The sequence below is a fragment of the Podarcis raffonei genome, chromosome 9 (genome assembly GCF_027172205.1).
Source record: "Podarcis raffonei isolate rPodRaf1 chromosome 9, rPodRaf1.pri, whole genome shotgun sequence".
NCBI classification, from domain to species: Eukaryota; Metazoa; Chordata; class Lepidosauria; order Squamata; family Lacertidae; genus Podarcis; species Podarcis raffonei.
The window spans coordinates 80924762-80947474 of record NC_070610.1 but is presented as its reverse complement, the minus strand read 5'-3'; the positions used below and the strand labels follow the sequence as shown (position 1 = coordinate 80947474).

At 48.0% G+C, this 22713-nt stretch overlaps 1 protein-coding gene across 3 annotated transcripts in view; it reads left to right on the top strand.

Annotated features, from left to right (window-relative positions):
- Positions 1-212: 212 nt before the first annotated feature.
- LOC128420624 (maestro heat-like repeat family member 5) overlaps positions 213-22713 on the top strand; it is a 52780-nt gene continuing 30279 nt past the window's right edge. The window contains exons 1-10 of one of the 3 annotated variants that reach the window (XM_053402299.1): positions 213-375; positions 3423-3583; positions 4701-4855; positions 6504-6632; positions 8531-8690; positions 9503-9558; positions 9926-10033; positions 11519-11635; positions 14864-14983; positions 15836-15997. In XM_053402299.1, the coding sequence (XP_053258274.1) occupies positions 359-375; positions 3423-3583; positions 4701-4855; positions 6504-6632; positions 8531-8690; positions 9503-9558; positions 9926-10033; positions 11519-11635; positions 14864-14983; positions 15836-15997 (1185 nt within the window). In that variant the 5' untranslated portion in view covers positions 213-358. The remainder of the gene's footprint in view (positions 376-3422; positions 3584-4700; positions 4856-6503; positions 6633-8530; positions 8691-9502; positions 9559-9925; positions 10034-11518; positions 11636-14863; positions 14984-15835; positions 15998-22713) is intronic. The other 2 variants (XM_053402297.1, XM_053402298.1) reach the window with 2 other exon arrangements.

Here is a 22713-nt window from a genome sequence, read left to right as displayed (position 1 = left end):
TGGATTACAGCAGAAGGGGGCTCTGTGCTGCGACTTCTCACAACCTGCACCTATTTTAAAACATGGAGGTGCAGAGTGTTCAGGCCCTTGTTGCAGCAGGAGGAGCCCCATGCTGCTGCCCTTTCTGCCCTGACCTCTGGGCATCTGCTATGTGCTGGCACTTCTCTCCGCAGTGGGCAGGGAACTCCAGAGCTTCCAAGCCTTCAGTGCTGGCGCTGACAGACTGGGATGAATGCAGTCCGTGATTGTGATGTCACGTATGACATAAAGTACATTGTGGTGAACTGGAGAACAGAGTTGCCCACAAACGTCTGGAAAATGTCAGCCAAGTTGAGTCAGACAAAATTCACAAAAGAACATGACTCTCTGTGGAAGGTAATTGGTGGACAGAAGTTGAGACCTTATCTTAGATGATTGTCAGATCTTTGGCCTTGTGCTTGGCAAGGCGGGGCGAGACTCATGTGTGTGGAGCAGGAGGGAGGCTGGTGCGAAGGGTGGAGGGGGCTCCATTTCCCTGGCTATGCCAAGACAAATGGTTTCAGCTCATTGGAGGCAGCAGATCACCATGTAGGAGCCCCAGACCCAAGGAGTTGCCCGGCTGCACATGCCTTTTGCAGCTGGAAATGTGCAAGCCATCAAGTAATGTAGCTCATCTGTCTCTCTGGAGCTGCTGGCTCCCCACTTACCCACCTACCCACCATAAAGCCCAGGTGTGGTTTTAACAGGTGCACATTAGCACTGGTGTTTCCGTAATTGAGTCTCCTGACTAAGAAAGCTGTATCTGTTGACTGTTTGCTGTGCAATTGTGAAGATACAAAGACTCTGGTCAACCTATACAGGCCTGGAGCTCTCTCAGGCAATCCATTGTCACACCAACCAGCAATTCAGCAGGGGGGGGAACTGAACCCAGCCCTTCCTCTTCCTCCTCGCCTTTCTGCGAAGGGGAAAGTTTGCAAGAGTCTAACAGGCTAAAGACAATGCTATCTTCAATCCATAAAATGCAGCAACAGTTCTGTGGTGCCCTAAAAGGGCTGAAGTGAGGATGGGAACAAGACTGTGGAGCAGCTCTGCCTGAGGACTCCTTTCTGCTCTGGCTGAGAACTCCTTTCTGCTCCACTTCAGCTGCAATTAAACAACCAAATTCAATATCTCAGGGATAGGGAACCTGTGTCGTTCCAGATGATTCGCAAGGGGATATGAGCAACCACTAATGGAGCATTCAAATTTATGTATCTGTTACTTTCTCACATATGCTGTAGATTTTATGTGTGACTTCCTTCAGTAATGTTTTCTTTTGAAATATTTAAGACATTTTTTTGTTAAATTTGTGTTAAATATGTAGTTAATATTTTAGTTTCCTGTTAATTATGTTTCTTTGAATGTATACTTTAGATTTTACTTTCTTCAGTAATCTTTTAATCTGGATTGTTTTATTTGATGTTTTAAAGTGTTGTAAGATGTTTTGAGATTTTTTTTCTTTCCCCCCTCTAAAGTGGTAAAGATACGAAGTGAATAAGAATAATAAGAAATAATAATTAAAGAAGCCTTGCTCAAAGCAGTCCATTGCTGCCACTTTACACCAGTCATGGTAACTTCTGCGCATAACAGCTTCTCCTCTGAGTCTGCGCAGGAGTGTGGAGAAAGAGGGTCCTTGCTGCATCCACAGCAGGATGAGGTGTTTGGCCATATTTCCGGAATAACAAACCAAACTGCCCCCCATGCCCCAATCAGGGACATACCTAGGGATTTATTGAATTATTATTATTTATTTTAAAGTCCAGTGGCACCTTAGAGACCAACTAAGTTTGTTCTTGGTATGAGCTTTCGTGTGCACGCACACTTCTTCAGATACCATGAAACCAACACGGCTACCTTCCTGGATCTAATACCTAGGGGTTGGTCAAGTTGGGCCCCGCCAAGGATGCAGGCCTGGGTGCATGTGTGCAAAATTGTGCCTCTCCACTCTGGTTCAGAGTGGCTAGCATCCCACCTGGCCATCTGTGCATTCCCCAGACCACTGCTCTGCTGCTTGGGGTGGGGGGCAATACAGCTCCTTACCCAGGGTGCAAGGGACAAGGAGGGTGTCAATGCAGCTCTTTGCCAAGGGCACTCGGGAGCCCAGGTACACCTCTGGCCCCAATTCACCCTACTTTCCATTAATCTGGGTCCCAAATGGATAAGTAAGGAACTTACAACCATCCTTTGGGTTGCTGCTTGATTAACAATTGATTAACAATTGAGTGGGAAATGTCGACTTTTCTGTTAACTGAAGCTGGCAGATTGCCCTGTGTGAAAAACTCACAGCATCAGGCTCTCCCAGGGGCTCAGTGAACCTGGCTCTCTTGCAGCTCTTTGCTTCCTTTTCTGGACTGATGTCAATGTTTCAGCACAAAATAATAATAATAATAATAATAATAATAATAATAATAATAATAATAATAATAATTCCAATAGCACCTTAGAGACCAACTAAGTTTGTTAGCCAGTGTGGTGCAGTGGTTAAGAGTGGTAGATTCGTAATCTGGTGAACCAGGTTCGCGTCTCCGCTCCTCCACATGCAGCTGCCGGGTGACCTTGGGCCAGTCACACCTCTCTGAAGTCTCTCAGCCCCACTCACCTCACAGAGTGTTTGTTGTGGGGAAGGAAGGGAAAGAAGAATGTTAGCCGCTTTGAAACTCCTTCGGGAAGTGATAAAGCGGGATATCAAATCCAAACTCTTCTTATTATTGGCATGAGCTTTCGTGTGCATGCACACTTCCTCAGATGCCAATGTTTCAGCAGGTGAGGAAAAGCTGTTCCTTTGATGAGGGGCATTCCCCAAATGTCACTGACTCCCTTATTCTTTTGGCCCTTGTAGGCCTATGTGTGCATGGAGCTATACTTTGGCTTGTACATGTTCTCATAGAATCATAGAATCATAGAGTTGGAAGAGACCACAAGGGCCATCGAGTCCAACCCCCTGCCAAGCAAACTTTAACTTTCTGTTAAAGTTCAGAAAGTTTATGTATTTCACCTTATTCTGTTACTCTTCTATTATGGTTTTATTTATGTATTTCACCTTATTCTGTTACTCTTCTATTATGGTTTTATTAGATCTTGATAGAACTTCATGCTGGTCAGCTCTGCATTTTTAGCTGTGTGGGCTCTGTAATCGCATGGGGAGGACTGAGGAGGCTGTCTTCCTTTGTTATATTCTTTTGGAGAACACACAGTCTCTCATATTAAATATTGGAAATGAGCTCTTTATAAACTGCCATTCAAAAAAATGGTTCTCTTCTTTGTGCCCTCTGTCTAGTCTTTTTTTGAGAAGACTTGCAATAACGTTTAACATGATATTACAAGGTGATGGTGGGTTTAGGAAACATATAAGTAATCTTTGGGAAAGATATTTCTGCCTGCCTCAGCTCTCAGTTCTGTTCCAGGATCTGCTCCGTTTTCAAGAGAGCAAGTCCACGGAAGAATAGAGTGCGGGCTCATCCAGTGAGAGAAGAGGAGCACAGTCGGAGCAGAAACACAGCACCTGCTGCTCTTCCCCGGCAAAAGGAGAGGGCAGAGCCACACAAGGAAGAGCTAGACGAGAATGGTGAGCTGTCAGCCTTAGGCAGAAGAAGTGGGTCATGAAATCATTGTCCCAGTGAGGCACCCTTTTTCACAGGGAGGGGCTCAGATGCTGTGTTTGAGCCCTCACCCCACCCCCTGGAAAAGGCTGCTTCACTTGCTGGCTGCAGAGAGCAGAGCTGAACTGCTTCTCTTTCGGTGGCAGCACTACTGCCCACACCCCACACCCACCTTTCATGTATTAGGACAGAACTTGCATAAATGTTTTTTTTAAAATAACTTTTATTCAAAATTAAAACAAAACATATTATCCAGAAACATATCATCCTTATTTCCCCCCATTTTTCCTCCCTCCCCCCACAGAACCCACCCACCCCCACCCCCGACTTCCCTCAGTTCCAGTCTTTGATTTCTCTAAAAATGCTGTTTTCTGCATGTTACACAGTTGTATAAAGGAGTCCAGTTCGCTTTGTTGTATCTTCAAATACTTTGTAAAGGGTTCCCATTCATCTTTAAAGTCACAGTTATCCTTGTCCCGTAGCTTGTATGTCAGTTTTGCCAGTTCTGCATAGTCCATCAATTTTTCTTGCCATGATTCTTTGGTTGGGGTTTCTTCAGTCTTCCATTCTTGTGCTACCAGAACTCTTGCAGCCGTTGTCGCATACATGAAGATGTTTTTCAGCTTTTTTGGCAGATCTTTCCCTACAATCCCTAATAAAAATGCTTCAGGTTTTTTTAACAAATGTTGAATGGAACATTTTCTTCAATTCACTGTATATCATTTCCCAAATTTTTTTAATTACCTTACAATCCCACCACATATGATAAATGTCCCCTCCTTTTCCTTACACTTCCAACATATATTTGAACTAGTTTTGTACATTTTCCCTAACTGCACTGGTGTTGTGTACCATCTGTACATCATCTTCATGTAATTCTCCTTCAATAGGGAACAATCTGTAAATTTTAGGTCAGTTTTCCATAATTTTTCCCAATCTTCCATCATAAGGTTGTGACCTACATCTTGTGCCCATTTAATCATAACTGATTTTACCTCTTCATAGAAACTGCATGAATGTTAATAAAAAATAAATGACCCATTCAGAATGGCCTGGTCAGGGTTCACTCTTTCCTTTAACCAGAATCACAGATCTGCTTCTGCAACCTGAGGAATCTCCGGGAAGGAACTGGTCCCTTCCTGGTGCAGGCCTCCATCGACAACCTGTGTGCCCTGGCAGAGACCAAGCTGGCTGGGGTCCTGCGGGCCATCTGCAAGTATCGCCAGAGCATCCACAAGGTAGGCAGGAAAACTCTGTGACTGTGAGATGCTCCCAAATGCCTCATGGCCGCTCCCAACAGATTCATGCCAATGTTAAATAGCAATGGCAATAAGGCTTAGCTGCAGAAGGGAACTGAGGGTCTCCTGGATCTGGTCTGCTTGTGACCCCCAATGATTACACATCATTTATGGCATAGGGAAACCCAGCCAGATTGGTGAGGTATAAATAATAAACTTATTATTATTATAAAATGTGGTTTCTACATCCTCATAGTCAAAACACCCTTAGGTGAATCATGCTGTGTTCTGCCTCTCAAGATGCTTTTTGAACTTGGAGCCATTATCAGCCATCAGGAAGAGCACCCATCAGAAGGGCTCTTCTGCCGTTGGAACCTTTCTGGATGTTCCTTAGGCACTTCCAAGCAAGCACCACCTGCCAAAGGCACCTACTGACCTTGGGAGCAGGAGGGGGCAGGGGGACCTGCATGCCCCCCAGCTGCAGCTTGGTGTGTCCGTCTGGGCACTTCTGAAGCATTTATGTGAAGCAGAGTGGTGTCTGGAAGAGTCAGACACACAGACTGTGATGGTGTGTGTGGCCAGAAAGGAGAAAGCAGAAAGGGTGGCTCACGGGGAACACAAGGAGGACTGCTCCGTCTTGGTGTTGGGGTGTGGTGGTGAGGCAAATTGGTGGGAGGGTGTCAGGAATGTGTCCCCCCAGAGCACAGGGAAAGAGTTAGACTCAGAAATTGAACTAAGGGAACGAGGGAACAATTCTGCAGATGAGAGCTGGCTGACAGAGTCAAGAAAGGGCAGTTCAACCCCCCCTTCCTGGGGAAGACTCTGTTATCTCTCAAGGGGAAGAAGAGTTGGAAGGCAGCCAGAGCATAGCAGAAAAACAGAGATCAGTGGGGAGGGGGCAGGCCAGCCTCTCAGTCCCCGTTCTAGGCATCTGGATAAGATCAGAAGGGCAAGAGGGGGAAGGCGGGAGTTTAACGTCCTTCCTGCTGTGGGAGATGTGAAAATTCAGACTGACCAACTATTGTAAATGTGAGCAGGCGAGAAGCTGTGCTCTGGATGTGTGGGGTTTTTTGTAAATAAACATACATAAAACTGTCGGAGAATCATTACTTCTTATCAGGGCTTGCTTGCCTGCCAGAGATCATTACAGAGGGCAGCTGACCAGCACTGACCAGAGCAGGCCCCTTTGTGGCACCTGCTTGAATGGAAGCTGGTGCAACAAAGGACCTTCCTCTGGTGCCAGCCATGTCTGCAAAGGAATCTCTTTTTTTCAGCTTGGTCATCAGGTGAGTGACAGGAAAGAGGCCCCAGCCAACTGTTACAATGGCCCACAAGGGCAGGGGAGTTCAGGATCCACCCCTGTTCTGTGAGAGGAAAGCCTTGTAGTGCTCCAAGTGAGATGTGAGGGGCCTTGTGCTAAGCTTAAATCTGTCTCTCCCTGCAAGCATTTCTGTGGCTTCTCACCAGCATGAATTCTTTGAGGAGTCAGCTGTGGGTTCAGATGGAAGCTCCTTTTCTCTTCTTTTTTCAGGGTGCCTTGAGTGAATCCAGTGCTGGCCTTTGCTGCTTTTTGCATGCATCCACAAACCACCTTTGGCACTTGACATGAGACTTTTGGTTTCCTTTAGCATTTCCTTCTTTTTTGCAGATCTCTCCAAAGCATCGATTGCGTATTAATGAAATCCTGCAGGCTGTGATCAGGTCGGCACATAGCGTAGACTACAAACTGGCTAAAGTCATCATCAAACTAGCTGCTGAAGATATGCTGAGGACCACAGTAAGGAGCGAACTGGTGAAATAGATGCTTCATATATCACTAAGCTGAAGGAGTGAGCGATGCTGGCTCTCTCCCACCACCTTTCAAGCCTTTCAATATTTTATTTATTTTTTCATTAATTTTGTATACCACCCTTCATCTGTAGATCCCAGTGCAGTTCACAACATAAAATTATAATATAAAAAGCACAAAATACATAATAAAAATAAGGATATAAGCAACCCAATAATTTCCAGTACTTGGGCATATTGCAAATATGGGAGAATTTCATTCAATCAGAGCCCTGGTGGAACAACAGGCCATCCCATTAGCCCATCCCCAGTAATAGCAGCTAAGAAAAAGGTGTGGTTGGCATCCCAGTCTATGCTGACCGTAGCTGCTTTTCCCTAGACATCATCTGAGCCTTCAGTGACAGAGATGGGTCTAGGAGCTCCCCAAACAATGCACTTGTTTCTTCAGAGGGAGAATAACTCCATCCACAACTGATGAGCTCCCCAGCTCCCAGACCTTGGAGACTCTTTTCACCGAGTCTTCCATCTTACCAAGATTCTTTCTCAGTTTGTTGGCCTCATCCAGCTCACCACTGCACCCAGGCACTGGCTTAAAACAGTCACAGCCTCTTCCAAGTCAGATGCAAGACAGAAACAGAGCTGGGTGTCATCACCATACTGCTGAAACCCTGCCCCAGACCTCCCAGAGACCCTTCTCAATGGCTTCATATAGATGTTAAACAGTGCTGGGGTAAAATGGTGGCCTGCAGACCCCAACAGCACAACTGCCAAGGGGCAGCATAACTCCCCAGTGTTATTCTCTGATTGGACTCATAGGTAGGAGCAGAACTGCTGGACCACAGTGCCACCAGCTCATGGAGAAGGTCCAGAGGAGGCCATGGTCAGTGGTGATGAAAGCCACAGAGCAGCAAGGTCTCCATTCTCATCCCTCTCCTGAAGACAGTTCTCTACCAGGTTGACCAAGGCAGATTCTGCCCCAAAGCAGAGCCTGAAGCCAGGCTGGAAGAGGTCAAGACAACCCATTTCCACCAAGGGTGTCTGCAACTGGACTACCACCACCTTCTCAACCACCTCACACCCAAAGGGGTATTTGTGGCAGGGTGGTAATTGTCAAGCACCTTGGGGTCCAGGGAGGTCCTCTTTAGGAGCAACCAGCCCCACCCCACACAAATGTTGACAGAGGAGTCTAGTGAGGAGTCCTGCACAACCCGCAGGTTCACCAGGGAGGAGCCCTGGGCACCTCCTGGCCTCTGTGTGGCCAGGAGGCAGCAGTAGCCAGAAGTGCCTTAGACCACTTTGCTCTTATACACAGACTCAGTTATCTTTTTTTTTAATTTCTTTTTATTGAGTTTCTCTTAAAAAAAAAACCAAAAGAAAAAAAAGCAAATCAACAAATCCAAAAGAAATATCCATACATAGCACAAAGATAACATCCATTACAGCTCTTAGACTCAGTTATCAGTTACTCTGGGTCCTGCAGTGGTCCAGATGAGATTTCTGCAATATGCTCCACATGTGTCTGCCCTTGCAGGTGCTCTGGGAATCTCAGGTGCCTTGAAATGCAGCCGCCCATGTTTTCACCACAACCAGTTAGCTGGACCATGTTCCAGGGATCATCCACAACCCCCCTGCCAACATGTTTCCAGGTTAAACTGAAGGAGCTGCTTCTTGTCTTTTAATGGCCTGTGATGATAATTTCTGGAAAACAACCTTTCACCATATTACCCTGACCAACAGCTTTGTCCGCGCCTGTTAGAAATACAGCAGGTGGGGGGGCCCTGAGTGAAAGGTCCCTTCAGCTGCAGTGCCCCCCACTCCCCACAGAGCAGAAATGGGCAAGTGGCCTCAGCTGCCCACCTGACATTTATATCCCCTTTGCTTCTGCAGGATCTTCGGGACCTGTACCAGGATGCAGCTGGTGACATCCTGGTGGCCCTCTGGAACCACTTCCCAGTAGAAGTGCTGAGCAAGCTCCTGGACGGCTTCCAAGGGCGGCTGCTCCCATACCGTAGCATCCTCTGTGTTCTGGGGAAACTGGCAAACAAAGGTACAAAAGCCTCATCCTTCCCAGTACTCCCTTTCCACTCTGCCTCTGTGTCTTCAGAACAGAGCTGGTTCTGATCCAAAGTTCTCTGGTATGTTTGGGATAGGGGTCACCTTGAGAAAACTAGGCCTGCTCAGCCAAATGAGCCAGAGGCAGCAGCCAGCTTCCATCAGCAGGTCCCTGAGAGGTCCCTGCACAGGACCAGCATTGCTAGCTGCCCATCACAGAAATTGGCCACCACCCCTTATTATACTGGGGCAGATGGGGGCAAATACCCAGACAGTGTGTTCTAAGAGAGACCCTGCACAGCGGACGCTGCCTGTCTATCCCTCAAGGTCCCTCATTGTTCCCCTTATGCCTCTCCTGCCCCTCCCATGAACAAAAGTTGCCTCACAGATTTGGAGAACTGCTAATGAAGTGCCCGTGGCTGCTGCTGAAGCCTGCAAATGAGCTCTGGGGAAATGCCTAGCAAAGCTCTTCTGGACACACACAGTTTGAGTGCTGCTGATAAGCTTGTGTTTATTTTGGTGCACAGTCTAACACTGTCATTACCACCATGTCTACTCAGAAGTAAGTCCTACTGTATTCAGTGGAGCTTAATCCTAGGAAAGTGGGGTTAGGATTGCAGCCTATAATGGCATGGGCTTCAAATGCAAGGACCTATGATATGCATTTGAAGCCCACACCATCAGATTTAGCATTGCATAGGCCAAAAGGACCAATCCTTGCTTGCTCCACAGACTTAGTGTCTGAAGCGCTTTATGATGCTCATGAAACTCAGTGGCCCTGATCCACTGCCTGCCTTTCCTATGCAGCCTTTACAGAGAGTGACGCCTACAAGACTGATGTGTGGGAGCGAAAGCTGGTGGAGGTAAGGTGAGAGCTCTTCTTCCTCAAGGGCAGGGGGGTGGGCATTTATTCAGGTGACCTAAGCAGAGCCAACCAGTCATGAGGCAGGAGGAAACTGGTGCACCTATGTCACAGAGGGGCTGTTCTAACTTGTGGGGTGGGGTGATATTAAAGTACATTAAATTTGCTGGCTAAGTTCAAACAGCCTTTCTCTGCTGCTGGCACCACAGTGGGGACCCTCAGGCACCAGTCAGGTTTTTAAAACAAAATCAAGGGATATATTTGAGCAATCTTGAAGGCCACTCCAAAGCATTTGGCATTGCAGTGGAGGGCCTTGGGAAGAGCCAGCTGTTGCCCTTCAGTCTGTTTCTCCCTTTTGTGTCCTGCAGTTTGTGGAGCGGCTCCTGATTGACGTCACAGATAAGGCCTGCTGTGCAGAGCTCAGCCGTGAGTTGATGAGAATGCAGCAGACCCAGAATGACCAAAGCCCGGAGAAGGTTCGTGGAAGAAGGAAGCCCCATGAACTGCTCTGCTTGTGGGGGGCCTGGGGCTCTGGCCACCCCTGGGGTCAGTGGGGTCCTAGCAATCCGGTCAGCTTTCCAGAAGAAGTTTCTCATGGAGTTTTCATGTGATCCAGTCATGTTTCTTTTCTCCATTAGTTCAGTTCCCTACAGCTGTAAAATGCTGCCCCTGAACCCCTAACCCAACCACAAAGGGAAACCTGCAAGCAAGATTTGAGCACAAGAGCCCTCTCCCCTCCTGCGGTTTCCAGCAACTGGGATTCAGAAGCATTGCTGCCTCCAGCTGTAGAGGCAGAGCAGAGCCATCCTGGCTAGGAGCCACCCAAAGCCATACCCTCCTCCATGAATTTGTCCATTCCTCCTTTAAACTCATCTAGGTTGGTGGCCATCCCTGCTTCCTGTGGGAGGGAGTTCCACAGCTTAACTTTGTACTGCATGAAGAAGGACTTTCTATGTTGCACACCACCCCAGTCTCCAAGCAGTGAGAGATTCCAGAGGTTCCAGGTGTTTTCCCCAGCATTCAGTTTCCTGGGAATGAGTGACAGTGGAGAACGTGGTGCCTTTAGGACCTGTGGTTTATTTACACACATATACAACCTCAGCCTACGATGGAGGAGCTCAGAGTACAGTGGTACCTTGGTTCTCAAACACCTTGGTACTCAAGTACTTGGTACTTCCATTTTGAGTGTTACTCTGAGGTCTGTCTGTTTTTGCTATTTATTTTGTTTTTGTAGCTCTTTTTTGTGTATGTGACTGCAGTACATTTTTTATTGCTTTCATTTTATAGATCAATGGTCTCGTTAGATAGTAAAATTCATGTTAAATTGCTGTTTTAGGGGTTGTTTTTAAAAGTCTGGAACGGATTATTCCATTTTGCATTACTTTCTATGGGAAAGCGCACCTTGCTTTTGGAATGCTTTGGTTTAGGAACAGTCTTCCGGAATGGATTAAGTTTGAAAACCAAGGTACCAATGTATTAACCCCAAAAGGTCTTGCTTCTCCCATAGTCACAGCCTTGGTTTCAAACAGAAATAAAGCATGTCTCTCCCTCTCAGGCTTCTGCCAGCCTCCTGCTTCCAGCCCAGCTCACGCATGCCTCAACTCTGCCATTTCTCCTTCTAACTACAAGCCAGTTGAGGAAGGGATAGCTACCAGCACAAAGCCACTTCCTTTGTTACCCCAGCTGCACATACTTAGGGGCTATTAATTTACCAAGAAGCTGGCCTGGCTATTCCAACAACTGAATCCTTGCTGGATCCAGGAATTAGAAGGGACTTGGGAATACCACCTATCCCAGCCCACTACCACCAAGGCTCACAACACTATTGTAACATGCTTTGGAAAAGAAATCTCAGTCAACCACACCCACACCCTCACACCCACACCCACCCATACACACACACACTCCAGGTTCTCCCTGTGATCTTGTGGGTGTTTGTTTTCTTCCTTTTCTTCCAACAGGTCTTTCTCTATCAGTATTATGGGGCCATCCTGCGTGTCTCAGATGACTCTCAGTTAGTCCAGGAGCAGCTCAGCCATCTCCTGGCCTTGCACCACAGAGGACCTTGGGAAGCCACGGTGAGGCAAGGCAGCTGCTCTCCTCCCAGGAAAGGGGCTCCATCACTGCATTTGTAGACAAGCCCCACATCCTCCTGCTGTCCTTGATGACCCAGCTTGGACCTTAGGGCGAAGTGTGGGTCAGGAGAAGGAGAGCAGCCTGTGAAGTGTTGCACTTTCTGAGGCAGGGAATAGGGGGCTGGGCTGGCGTGGGAAATGCAGTTGGGGAGGCCCAGAGGAGAAAGAGGAGCACCCATCCTCAGGGCATTTCATCAACCAGGTGAAAGAATTTGAGCTTTGCTTGTCCCGGAGAAAAGTGGCTCTGAGTGTGGGAGGGAAGAAATGCCTCTGAGTTGGCTCCCTTGAGACATCTGTCACCTGATTTCCTGCCCAATCTGACATGATCACAAGGGCCTGGACACATCCCTGGGGGCCCAAGGCTGATGCTGGGCCATTGGCACAGCTCAGTAATCCAAGAGGAAAGCAAAAGGTGAGAGGTTTCCAGCCTCCTCCTTGTCCACAGGACCAGCAGAAGGGAGTTCTCTGAAGGGCATGGCAATGGGAAATGCAGCAGTCAAGCTGGAAAGTAGCTGATGGATCACCAGTTTTCAAAAAGGGGCCCAGAAGAGATCTGGGAAATGACAGGCCAGTTAGATGAATGTCTGCCCTGGGAAAACTGGTGAAAAGCATTATGAAATGTGGAATTATGAAGCAGATAGGACAAGCCTGGTTGAAACAGAACCAGCATGGCTTCTGCAAGGTTAGGTCCTGTCTCATTAACCTTTTAGCATTCTTTTATTTGTATATTTCTGTCCCACACAATTCTTATACAACTTGATTGTAAGAAAACCTTCAAACAGTTTACAAAACCTTGAGAGTTTTGTAACAAGCATACAGATAGGGGTGATTCAGTTGACATTGTGTAATTGGGCTTTCAAAGAGCTTTTGATAAAATGCCGCATCCCAGAAACCCCTGAGTAAGCTCAATAGTCATGGGATAAAGGTCCCCTTGTGGATCAATAACTGGTTAAGAAACAGGAAGCAAAGGCAGTTCTCCCATTGGAAGGAAGGAGGTGGAGCAAGCTTGTTTTCTCCTGCTCTGGAGGGTAGGGCTATGGCAATGGACTCAAGTTACAAGAAAGGAGAGACCTCTGCTTTTTAACTTGTTCATGAAAGATCTAGAGTTGGGGATGAGCAGTGAGGTGGCCAAATTTGGTGATGAACAATGATACTATGTTATTTAGCGTGATTTTTTTAAAAAAAACCACAGGATTGTAAGAAGCTGTAGAAAGAGTTTGTGAAATGAGTGAAATGGCAGCAAAACGGCAGGTGCATTTCAACATAAGCAAGTATCAAGCGATGTATATTGGGCCAAAGAAGTCTAATCATGGAGTCTGAACTGGTGGTGACTGACTAGGAACAAGAGCTGGATTTGTTGGTTTGCTCTGTTGCAACAGTCATAGAATCATAGAATCATAGAGTTGGAAGAGACCACAAGGGCCATCGAGTCCAACCCCCTGCCAAGCAGGAAACACCATCAGAGCACTCCTGACATATGGTTGTCAAGCCTTTGCTTAAAGACCTCCAAAGAAGGAGACTCCACCACACTCCTTGGCAGCAAATTCCACTGTCGAACAGCTCTTACTGTCAGGAAGTTCTTCCTAATGTTTAGGTGGAATCTTCTTTCTTGTAGTTTGGAACCATTGCTCCATGTCCGCTTCTCTGGAGCAGCAGAAAACAACCTTTCTCCCTCCTCTATGTGACATCCTTTTATATATTTGAACATGGCTATCATATCACCCCTTAACCTCCTCTTCTCCAGGCTAAACATGCCCAGCTCCCTTAGCCGTTCCTCATAAGGCATCGTTTCCAGGCCTTTGACCATTTTGGTTGCCCTCCTCTGGACACGTTCCAGTTTGTCAGTGTCCTTCTTGAACTGTGGTGCCCAGAACTGGACACAGTACTCCAGTTGAGGTCTGACCAGAGCATAATACAGTGGCACTATTACTTCCCTTGATCTAGATGCTATACTCCTATTGATGCAGCCCAGAATTGCATTGGCTTTTTTAGCTGCCGCGTCACACTGTTGGCTCATGTCTAGTTTGTGGTCAACCAAGACTCCTAGATCCTTTTCACATGTAGTGCTCTCAAGCCAGGTGTCACTCATCTTGTATTTATGCCTCTCATTTTTTTTGCCCAAGTGCAATACTTTACATTTCTCCCTGTTAAAACTCAACTTGTTTGTTTTGGCCCAGTTCTCTAATCTGTCAAGGTCGTTTTGAAGTGTGATCCTGTCCTCTGGGGTGTTAGCCACCCCTCCCAGTTTGGTGTCATCTGCAAATTTGATCAGGATGCCCTTGAGTCCATCATCCAAGTGGTTGATAAAGATGTTGAATAAGACCGGGCCCAAGACAGAACCCTGTGGCACCCCACTAGTCACTCTTCTCCAGGATGAAGAGGAACCATTGATGAGCACCCTTTGGGTTCGGTCAGTCAGCCAGTTACAAATCCACTGAGTGGTAGCATAGTCAAGACCGCATTTTACCAGCTTCTTTACAAGAATATCATGGGGCACCTTGTCAAATGCCTTGCTGAAATCAAGGTAGGCTACATCCACTGCGTTCCCTTCATCTACCAGGCTTGTAATTCTGTCAAAAATTCAGTCAAGAATCCTATGGCATCTGAAAGGCTAATACTTTATCTTGTGGGCCAGAGTTTCATTGGTGCACCAAGTGAGCAGTCAGTGAGCAGGTGGAGAGCCACCTGGATAGAGTTCAAACCCTGCAACCTCAGAAGCGGTCTTCTTGCCCGCTTAGGTGGTCGTTCCATGTCTCTGACTAGGTGGCCTCTGATCCATGAATGCTGATGTCACAATACATTTTGGGTTAGTCCTTGGAGTGCCATCAGTCTCTTGGTCACCTTGAGAGACTTGCCTGAGAATTGTATCCTAAAAGGCTAGTGGATTTAGCAGAGATCTTTAGCGTGTTGTTTATGTCGTGTGCAGCCCTTTGCCGTCCAAGGGTGCTGATCTGCTGAAGTGCCTAAAATGTTTGCATTTGTAATCATCTGTTTCTGAAACCTTTCAGAGAATCCCATTGCCTGGCTCCTCTGCCCAGGGAAGAATTTTGTGTAACTCAGGACAAACATGGTCTGGTCTGGCTCATCTGCTTGTGCAGAGATGGGGCCATGTGCGCACACACCCTGCTCCCTCCTCACCCTGTTTCCTTTGGCTGGTTCCTCCTCCTTCAGGGCATTGCTTCTGCAGTTGGCTTGGCTGCGTCTCGCCACCTTGATGAGGTTTTCAAAGCCTTGGAGAACTTCAGCAAGGCTTATTCCACCCATGAAACATCTACAGAAAGCAGCAGCCAGGTATTATTTCAGAAAAGTAGTACATTGCCAGGGCAGCGGGGAGGGGAGATGCTCATGGTATTGTATTTTCCTCTCCTTTTTATATTTTGTTGAAATTAGACAATTTTTATTCCCAAGTATAAATATGGAAGTTATGAGTTTCTCTTGGACATGGCTATGTTGCACTTCTGCAAAGACTAGCCTACCGGTTACAGTACGAGCGAAGTCTGGTGTTCTCACTGGTTCTCAGGGAGGGTGAGGCGACTTCTGCATTGTCTCCCATTAGTTGCATGGGGCAAAAGTGCTTGATTGCCATTGGGTCCTCCTTGCTGCTGGCTGTGGCTTCCCAAACTCCTTGCTCTGCTCCACTCTGTTTGGCAATGTCTCTCTGTGTCGCAATGACTCCAGAACATATGAGACTGCCTTAAGCAAGTGTGGCAAGTCCTGTAATGGAGGCTTTGCGTAGTCCCTCCTGGTGACCTCTGGCTCATCATGGGCCCAAGGCTGGACAGAAGGCAAGATCTTTGACCTTTCCCAGAGTGCCTGCAGGATGCATTAGACACGCAAGGCAGCTGCCCTCACCACCCTGAATTCAGCACTGTGCTGATTCATGTCATTCTCCACCCCCACCTCCGCCTGCAGTCAGAGAGGCTGCTGCAGAACTTTCCACAGTCTCACCAGGGAGGCCTCTGACCTCGTTCTCCACTAGGCGGGCACTAAGGAGCCACCTCTGTCTGCAGGGATTCCAGGGATCTTGTCTTCTCAAAAAAGAAAGTCAAACTCTCTGCTGCTTGAGTGAAGGGAAGGACCTTTGGGGGAATGATAGAAGGAGGGTAATCCCATTGACTTTGGCTTCCCTGTAATGCTGGACAGGATCCTGGCAACACTGACTGTCTCCCCCACCCCCAGGACTTCAAGTGGAACACCCTTCTGCTCTGCTATGGGCAGGTGGCCCTGGGGATCAAAGATGAAGTTCTCCCGAGAGTGGACCTGATTCTGTCCAAATTGATTGAGTATTGCACCACCAGCCCAATGGTATTGTGGCCATTTTTGCCTTTACGATAAAGAGAATGGTGTTATGCACTATGTGTATCAACAAATCGCTGTATTTCGTATGTTTTAATTGTTTTCAGGTTATGGTTTTTAATTCTATATCAATGATGTGTTTTGTGACATGGGAAGGGCGGGATTTATTTTATTTCATAACTTTTCTATACCAATTAGAATAATAGAATTGTAGAGTTGGAAGGGCTCCTAAGGGTCCTCTAGTCCACCCGCTGCTATGCAGGAATCTCAACGAACATGTCCCTGAGAGATGACCATCCTTTTTTTTTTTAAATGATATTTTATTCAAGTTTCAAAAAAAGATTACTAAGATAATAAGAAAATAAAGAAAGAAAACAAATAATACAAAATACAAAATACAGAGTAGAAAAAAAAGAAAAAAGAAAAAGCAGTAAAAAATAAGTCCATCTGTCATGTCAATGTCATGCCTTTCATTCACTTGTTTCTCTGACCTCCTCACACCTCCCTTTTTTGTATTCCATTTCGAATGGTTAATTCAGCAAATCCTTTCCCTCTTTGTTTTTATCTTAGTTCTTTATCTTAACATATTATAACCTTATATTTTCATCTATTAACAAATCATTTTTACATACTCCTTTTTAACATTGTTGCTAAAACCGCTTCATTTCATTCCGACATCATCTTAACATTCATTAATTTTGCAGTGTTTCTGTAAATAGTCCTGTCAGAGGCTCAGGAGCAGAAGCACAGGGGAGAGAGCAAATAGAGAGCGGAGGAGAGGAATCCGAGGGGTGCGTAGGGGAATATGACAGTGACCCGAGAGATTCCATGAGCTTCTCCAGCGAATCAGAAGATTCCCAGAAGGGGGCGCCTATGGTAAGGGCAAGGGGGGTCCCAGGGGGGATGCTCCAGAAACAAGGGGCCAGCGGGGACTCCCAAGGGAGCAGCGGAGGATCAGGACCAGTTCCCCCACCAGAGCACAGTGGGGGGGAAGAGTCACATGAGTCAGGACCAGCCTCTCCTCCAGCGGGGAGAGAAGATGAGTCAGGGATAACCGCGCCCCCATCGGAAAGTGGGGAAACGGAGGGAAGGCCAGGTCCAGCTAGCCTCCCCGAAGGAGGGAGCAGTGACACAAGTGTAACGGTCAGAAGGAAAGTGGGAGGCTGGGCGCGCGCGCCAAGTTCAAATGTGCAGGAGCGCGGGACAGCAGAAAACCCGGATTGGGAGCCAGGTCCAAAAGCCCGAAGGAGGGAGGGGGAAGAGTCAGGGGACTCAGCGTCAGAGGAGTCTAGGAAGGGTGAGACTCCGACTAGCAGGCGGACCCAGAGAAGGAAGGAACAGAGGAAGAGGTGGAGTAAGGCTAGAATCTTAAACTGGTGTCAGGGGGGAGGAGATTCAGATGGAGCTTCGGCGGTCTAAGGTACAGACGTAGCGTTGCACGCTGCGCGTGTGGAAGTGAAACTGAACTTCAATAAAGACTTTTATACTAAAGAAGGAAGCAGCGTTGGTCTTGTGTGAGCTGGGACCTTGGGCAGCGCTGACAAGTCCTTAAATTTCTTCCAATCTTCTTCCACCGACTCTTCTCCCTGGTCTCGGATTCTGCCAGTCATTTCCACCAATTCCATATAGTCCATCACTTTCATCTGCCATTCTTCCAGAGTGGGTAAATCTTGTGTCTTCCAATACTTTGCAATAAGTATTCTTGCTGCTGTTGTGGCGTACATAAAAAAAAAGTTCTATCCTTCTTTAACACCAATTGGCCGACCATGCCCAGGAGAAAGGCCTCTGGTTTCTTCAAGAAGGTATATTTAAATACCTTTTTCATTTCATTGTATATCATCTCCCAGAAAGCCTTAATCCTTGGGCACGTCCACCAAAGGTGAAAGAATGTTCCTTCATTATCTTTACATTTCCAACATTTATTATCGGGCAAATGATAGATTTTTGCAAGCTTGACTGGTGTCATGTACCACCTGTATATCATTTTCATAATATTCTCTCTTAAGGCATTACATACCGTGAATTTCATACCTGTGGTCCACAACTGTTCCCAGTCAGCAAACATAATGTTATGTCCAACATCTTGTGCCCATTTAATCATAGCACATTTAACCGTTTCATCCTGAGTATTCCATTTCAACAGCAAGTTATACATTCTTGAAAGTATCTTAGTTTTGGGATCTAGCAGTTCTGTTTCCAATTTTGATTTTTCCACCTGGAAGCCAATTTTTTTGTCCAAATTGTAAGCCTCCCTTATTTGATAATAATGAAGCCAATCTCGCACTTTATCTTTTAGTTTCTCAAAACTCTGCAATTTCAATTTGTCTCCTTCTTGTTCCAGAATTTCCCAATATTTCGGCCATTTGGCCTCCATATTGAGCTTTTTCTGGGCCTTTGCTTCCATCGGTGACAACCATCTTGGGGTTTTATTTTCAAGTAGGTCCTTATATCTTATCCAGACATTAAACAATGCTTTCCTGACAATATGGTTTTTAAATGCTTTGTGTGCTTTAACCTTGTAATACCACAAATATGCATGCCACCCAAAAACGTTATTAAAACCTTCTAAATCCAAAATGCCTGTTGTCAGCGCTGCCCAAGGTCCCAGCTCACACAAGACCAACGCTGCTTCTTCCTCAAGTAAAAAGGTCTTTATCGAAGTTCAGTTTCATTTCCAGACGCGCAGCGCGCAACGCTACGTCTATGCCTCAGACCGTAGAAGTCCCATCTGAATCTCCTCCCCCCTGACACCAGCTTAAGATTCTAGCCTTACTCCACCTCTTCCTCTGTTCCTTCTTTCTCTGGGTCCTCCTGCTAGTCGGAGTTTCAGTCCTCCTAGATTCTTCTGACGCAGAGTCCCCCGACTCTCCTCCCCCCCTCCTTCGGGCTTTAGGACCTGGCTCCCAATCCGGGTCTTCTGCTGTCCCGCGCTCCTCCACATTTGAACTTGGCACGCGCGCGCAGCCTCCCACTTTCCTTCTGACCGTTACACTGCTGTCACTGCTCCCTCTTTCGGGGAGGCTAGCTGGACCTGGCCTTCCCTCCGTTTCCCCACTCCCCGATGGGGGCGTGGTTACCCCTGACTCATCTTCTCTCCCCGCTGGAGAAGAAGCTGGTCCTGACTCATGTGACTCTTCCCCCCCACTGTGCTCTGGTGGGGGAACTGGTCCTGATCCTCCGCTACTCCCTTGGGAGTCCCCTCTGGTTCCTTGTTTATGGAGCGTCCCCCCTGGGACTCGCCTCGCCCTTATCATAGGCGCCCCCTCCTGGGAATCTTCTGATTCGCTGGAGAAGCTCATGGAATCTCTCGGGCCACTGTCATATTCCCCTACGCTCCCCTCTGATTCCTCTCCTCCGCTCTCTATTTGCTCTCTCCCCTGCTCTTCTGCTCCTGAGCCTCTGACACCTGTGTTCTCAAGAAGCAGCCATTCTTTCAACCAGCAGAATGCTGCTGATTCATAATAGAGTTTAAGGTCTGGCAGGGCAAATCCACCTCTTTCCTTTACATCAGTTAATATTTTAAATTTTATTCTGGGCTTCTTGCCCTGCCAGACAAATCTAGAAATATCTCTCTGCCACTTCTTGAAACAGTCCATTTTGTCCAAAATTTGCAATGATTGAGTGAGTGCCTGAGGGCCCTGCTCCTTCCTGCCACTTACCATCTGGCCTGGGGCGGGGCCTGAAACCTCATAAGGACTGCGTGCTGCTTGCTGCCTGCTGCCCAGGAGGACTCCCCTGAGTGAGTGCTTGAGGGCCCTGCTCTTGCCACTTACCATCTGGCCTGGGGCGGGGCCTGAAGCCTCATAAGGACTGCGTGCTGCTTGCTGCCTGCTGCCCAGGAGGACTCCCCTGAGTGAGTGCCTGAGGGCCCTGCTCTTGCCACTTACCATCTGGCCGGGGGCGGGGCCTGAAGCCTCATAAGGACTGCGTGCTGCTTGCTGCCTGCTGCCCAGGAGGACTCCCCTGAGTGAGTGCCTGAGGGCCCTGCTCCTTCCTGCCACTTACCATCTGGCCTGGGGCGGGGCCTGAAGCCTCATAAGGACTGCGTGCTGCTTGCTGCCGCTGCCCAGGAGGACTCCCCTGAGTGAGTGCCTGAGGGCCCTGCTTGCCACTTACCACCTGGCCCAGGGCGGGGCCTGACAGGCCTCACTAGGACAGTTGTTACTGCCGGAGGGGCACAGAGTGTTTTTAAAATGTTTTTAAAAAATTTTCTTTTGGATTTTTTGTATGTGGGGGGTGGGGGTGGGATGGATGTTTGGTTGGGCTTGGGGAATTATTTTTTATTTTGATGTTTTTGTAATTTTTTGTTTGTATTGTTTTATTGGTTTTGTTTGTTTGTTTGTTTAAGGTCTTATTTTGTTCTTAGGGGGAGGGGTCAGGGCTGCTGGGGAGTGGGCCCCAGCCCACAAAATGGCTGGGGCATGTTCCACAGGGGGGGATGCACTGGGGCAACCGATCTCTGTGATCACGGGTAGGAGGAGTTACGCTAAGACTAGACCATGTCATTACAGAGGGGGCAGGTTTAGTCGTTGTCTGAGGACTATTCCTGCCTCCGGGTCTGGTCCTGACCAGATGGATACTAGAATCAGCAAGGGATACCCACATGACCTGAAGGTGCTGCTGTGCAATGCCAGGTCAATGATTCATAAGACCACTGCCATCCATGACTTGATCATGGATGGAGGACTTGACCTGGCATGTGTAACAGAGACTTGGTTGGATGAAGCAGATGGGCCTGTCCTTGCCGCTGCTTGTCCACCAGGTTTCTCTTACGCACAGCAACCCAGGTCATGTGGGCGGGGAGGGGGGGTTGCAGTGATTTTTAGGAAGTCATTAGTTTGCACCAGGTGTCCTATTGGGAAGACCCAGTTTTCCGAGTGCATGTTCTGGAAGTTGGGCAATAGGGGCAGTACAGGATTCCTTTTGGTGTACCGACCTCCCCGCTGCACCAAGGATTCCCTGCCCGAGCTGCTTCAGGTCGTGGCAGATATTCTTCTGGAGACACCTAGCTTGGTCGTCCTAGGGGATTTTAACATCCATGCCGACACGACCTTACAAGGGGCCGCTCGGGACTTCGTGGAAAGCATGGCCTCCATGGGGCTGTCCCTGAATAAGTCTGGCCCAACCCATAGCCGAGGACATGCCTTGGACCTGGTGTTTACCTCTATGGATGTTGGTGATCTGACACTAAGTAAAAGCGAAACGAAAGAAGTGCCATGGTCAGATCACTTCCTGGTGCAACTGGACTTCTCTGCGACCCATCCCCTCTGCGGGGAGGTGGGACCAATTCGGATGGTCCGCCCCCGCCACTTAATGGATCGAAATGGTTTCCAGAGAGTGGTAGGGGATGCTTTATCCCATTTTGATGGCCTCTCAGCTGATTCCCTGGTGGCCAGCTGGAATGTGGAGTTAACCAGGGCTATTGACTGTTTGGCTCCGAAGCGCCCTCTCCGATTGCATGGAGCCCGGACAGCCCCATGGTTTTCCACGGATCTGAGGGCAATGAAACAATCATTGAGACGGCTAGAGCGCCGGTGGCTGATAACTCATTCTGAATCTGACCGGACACAGGTTAGAGCTCAACGTCGAGCCTACCAAGTGGTGATAGCGACGGCGAAGAAGAATTTCTTCGCCGCCTCTATTGCATCTGCAGAAAACAGCAGCAGGAGACTTTTTCAGGTGGTTCACAATTTAGCGGAACCACCTGTAACATCGGGGCCCAGTACGGGCCACATGTTCTCCTGCAATGATTTTGCAAAGTTTTTTGCAGATAAAATCGCTCAGATTCGGGAAGAAGTAGACTCCACCGTGGGAGCAGGGCCGGGGCGGGAGAGTGCTAGAGTTCTGTCTAGTCAAGTTGAGTGGGATCAATTCCAATCTGTTACCTCCGAGGATGTGGACAGGCTGCTTGGACGAGTGAAACCAACCACCTGTCTCCTGGATCCTTGCCCATCCTGGCTTATAAAAGCTAGCTGGGAAGGACTGGGCAATGGGCTTCGTGGGGTGGTGAATGCTTCCCTCCGTGAGGGAGCCTTCCCAGACCCGCTGAAAGAGGCGGTTATTAAACCGCTTCTTAAAAAACCATCTTTAGATGTGGCCACGATGGCCAACTATCGCCCAGTCTCAAATCTTCCATTCTTGGGCAAGGTGATTGAGCGAGCGGTTGCTGAACAACTCCAGGCACGCCTGGAAGAAGTGGACCATTTGGATCCCTTCCAGTCGGGATTCAGGCCTCATCATGGGACTGAAACTGCCTTGGTCGCACTGGTTGATGATCTCCGCCGGGCTAGGGACAAAGGTGAGAGCTGTTTCCTAGTTCTGCTGGATCTCTCAGCGGCGTTTGATACCATCGACCATAACATCCTTCTGGACCGTCTTCAGGGGCTGGGAGCTGGAGGGTTAGGGTTATACAGTGGTTCCGCTCCTTCCTCCTGGGCCGTGTTCAGAAAGTGGTGGTGGGGGATGAGTGTTCAGACCCCTGGGCTCTCACTTGTGGGGTGCCTCAGGGTTCTGTCCTCTCCCCCATGCTTTTCAACATTTACATGCAGCCGCTGGGAGAGATCATCAGGAGGTTTGGGCTGGGTGTTCATCAGTATGCGGATGATACCCAGCTCTACCTCTCTTTTAAATCAGAACCAGTGAGGGCGGTGAAGGTCCTGTGTGAGTGTCTGGAGGCGGTTGGAGGATGGATGGCGGCTAACAGATTGAGGTTGAATCCTGACAAG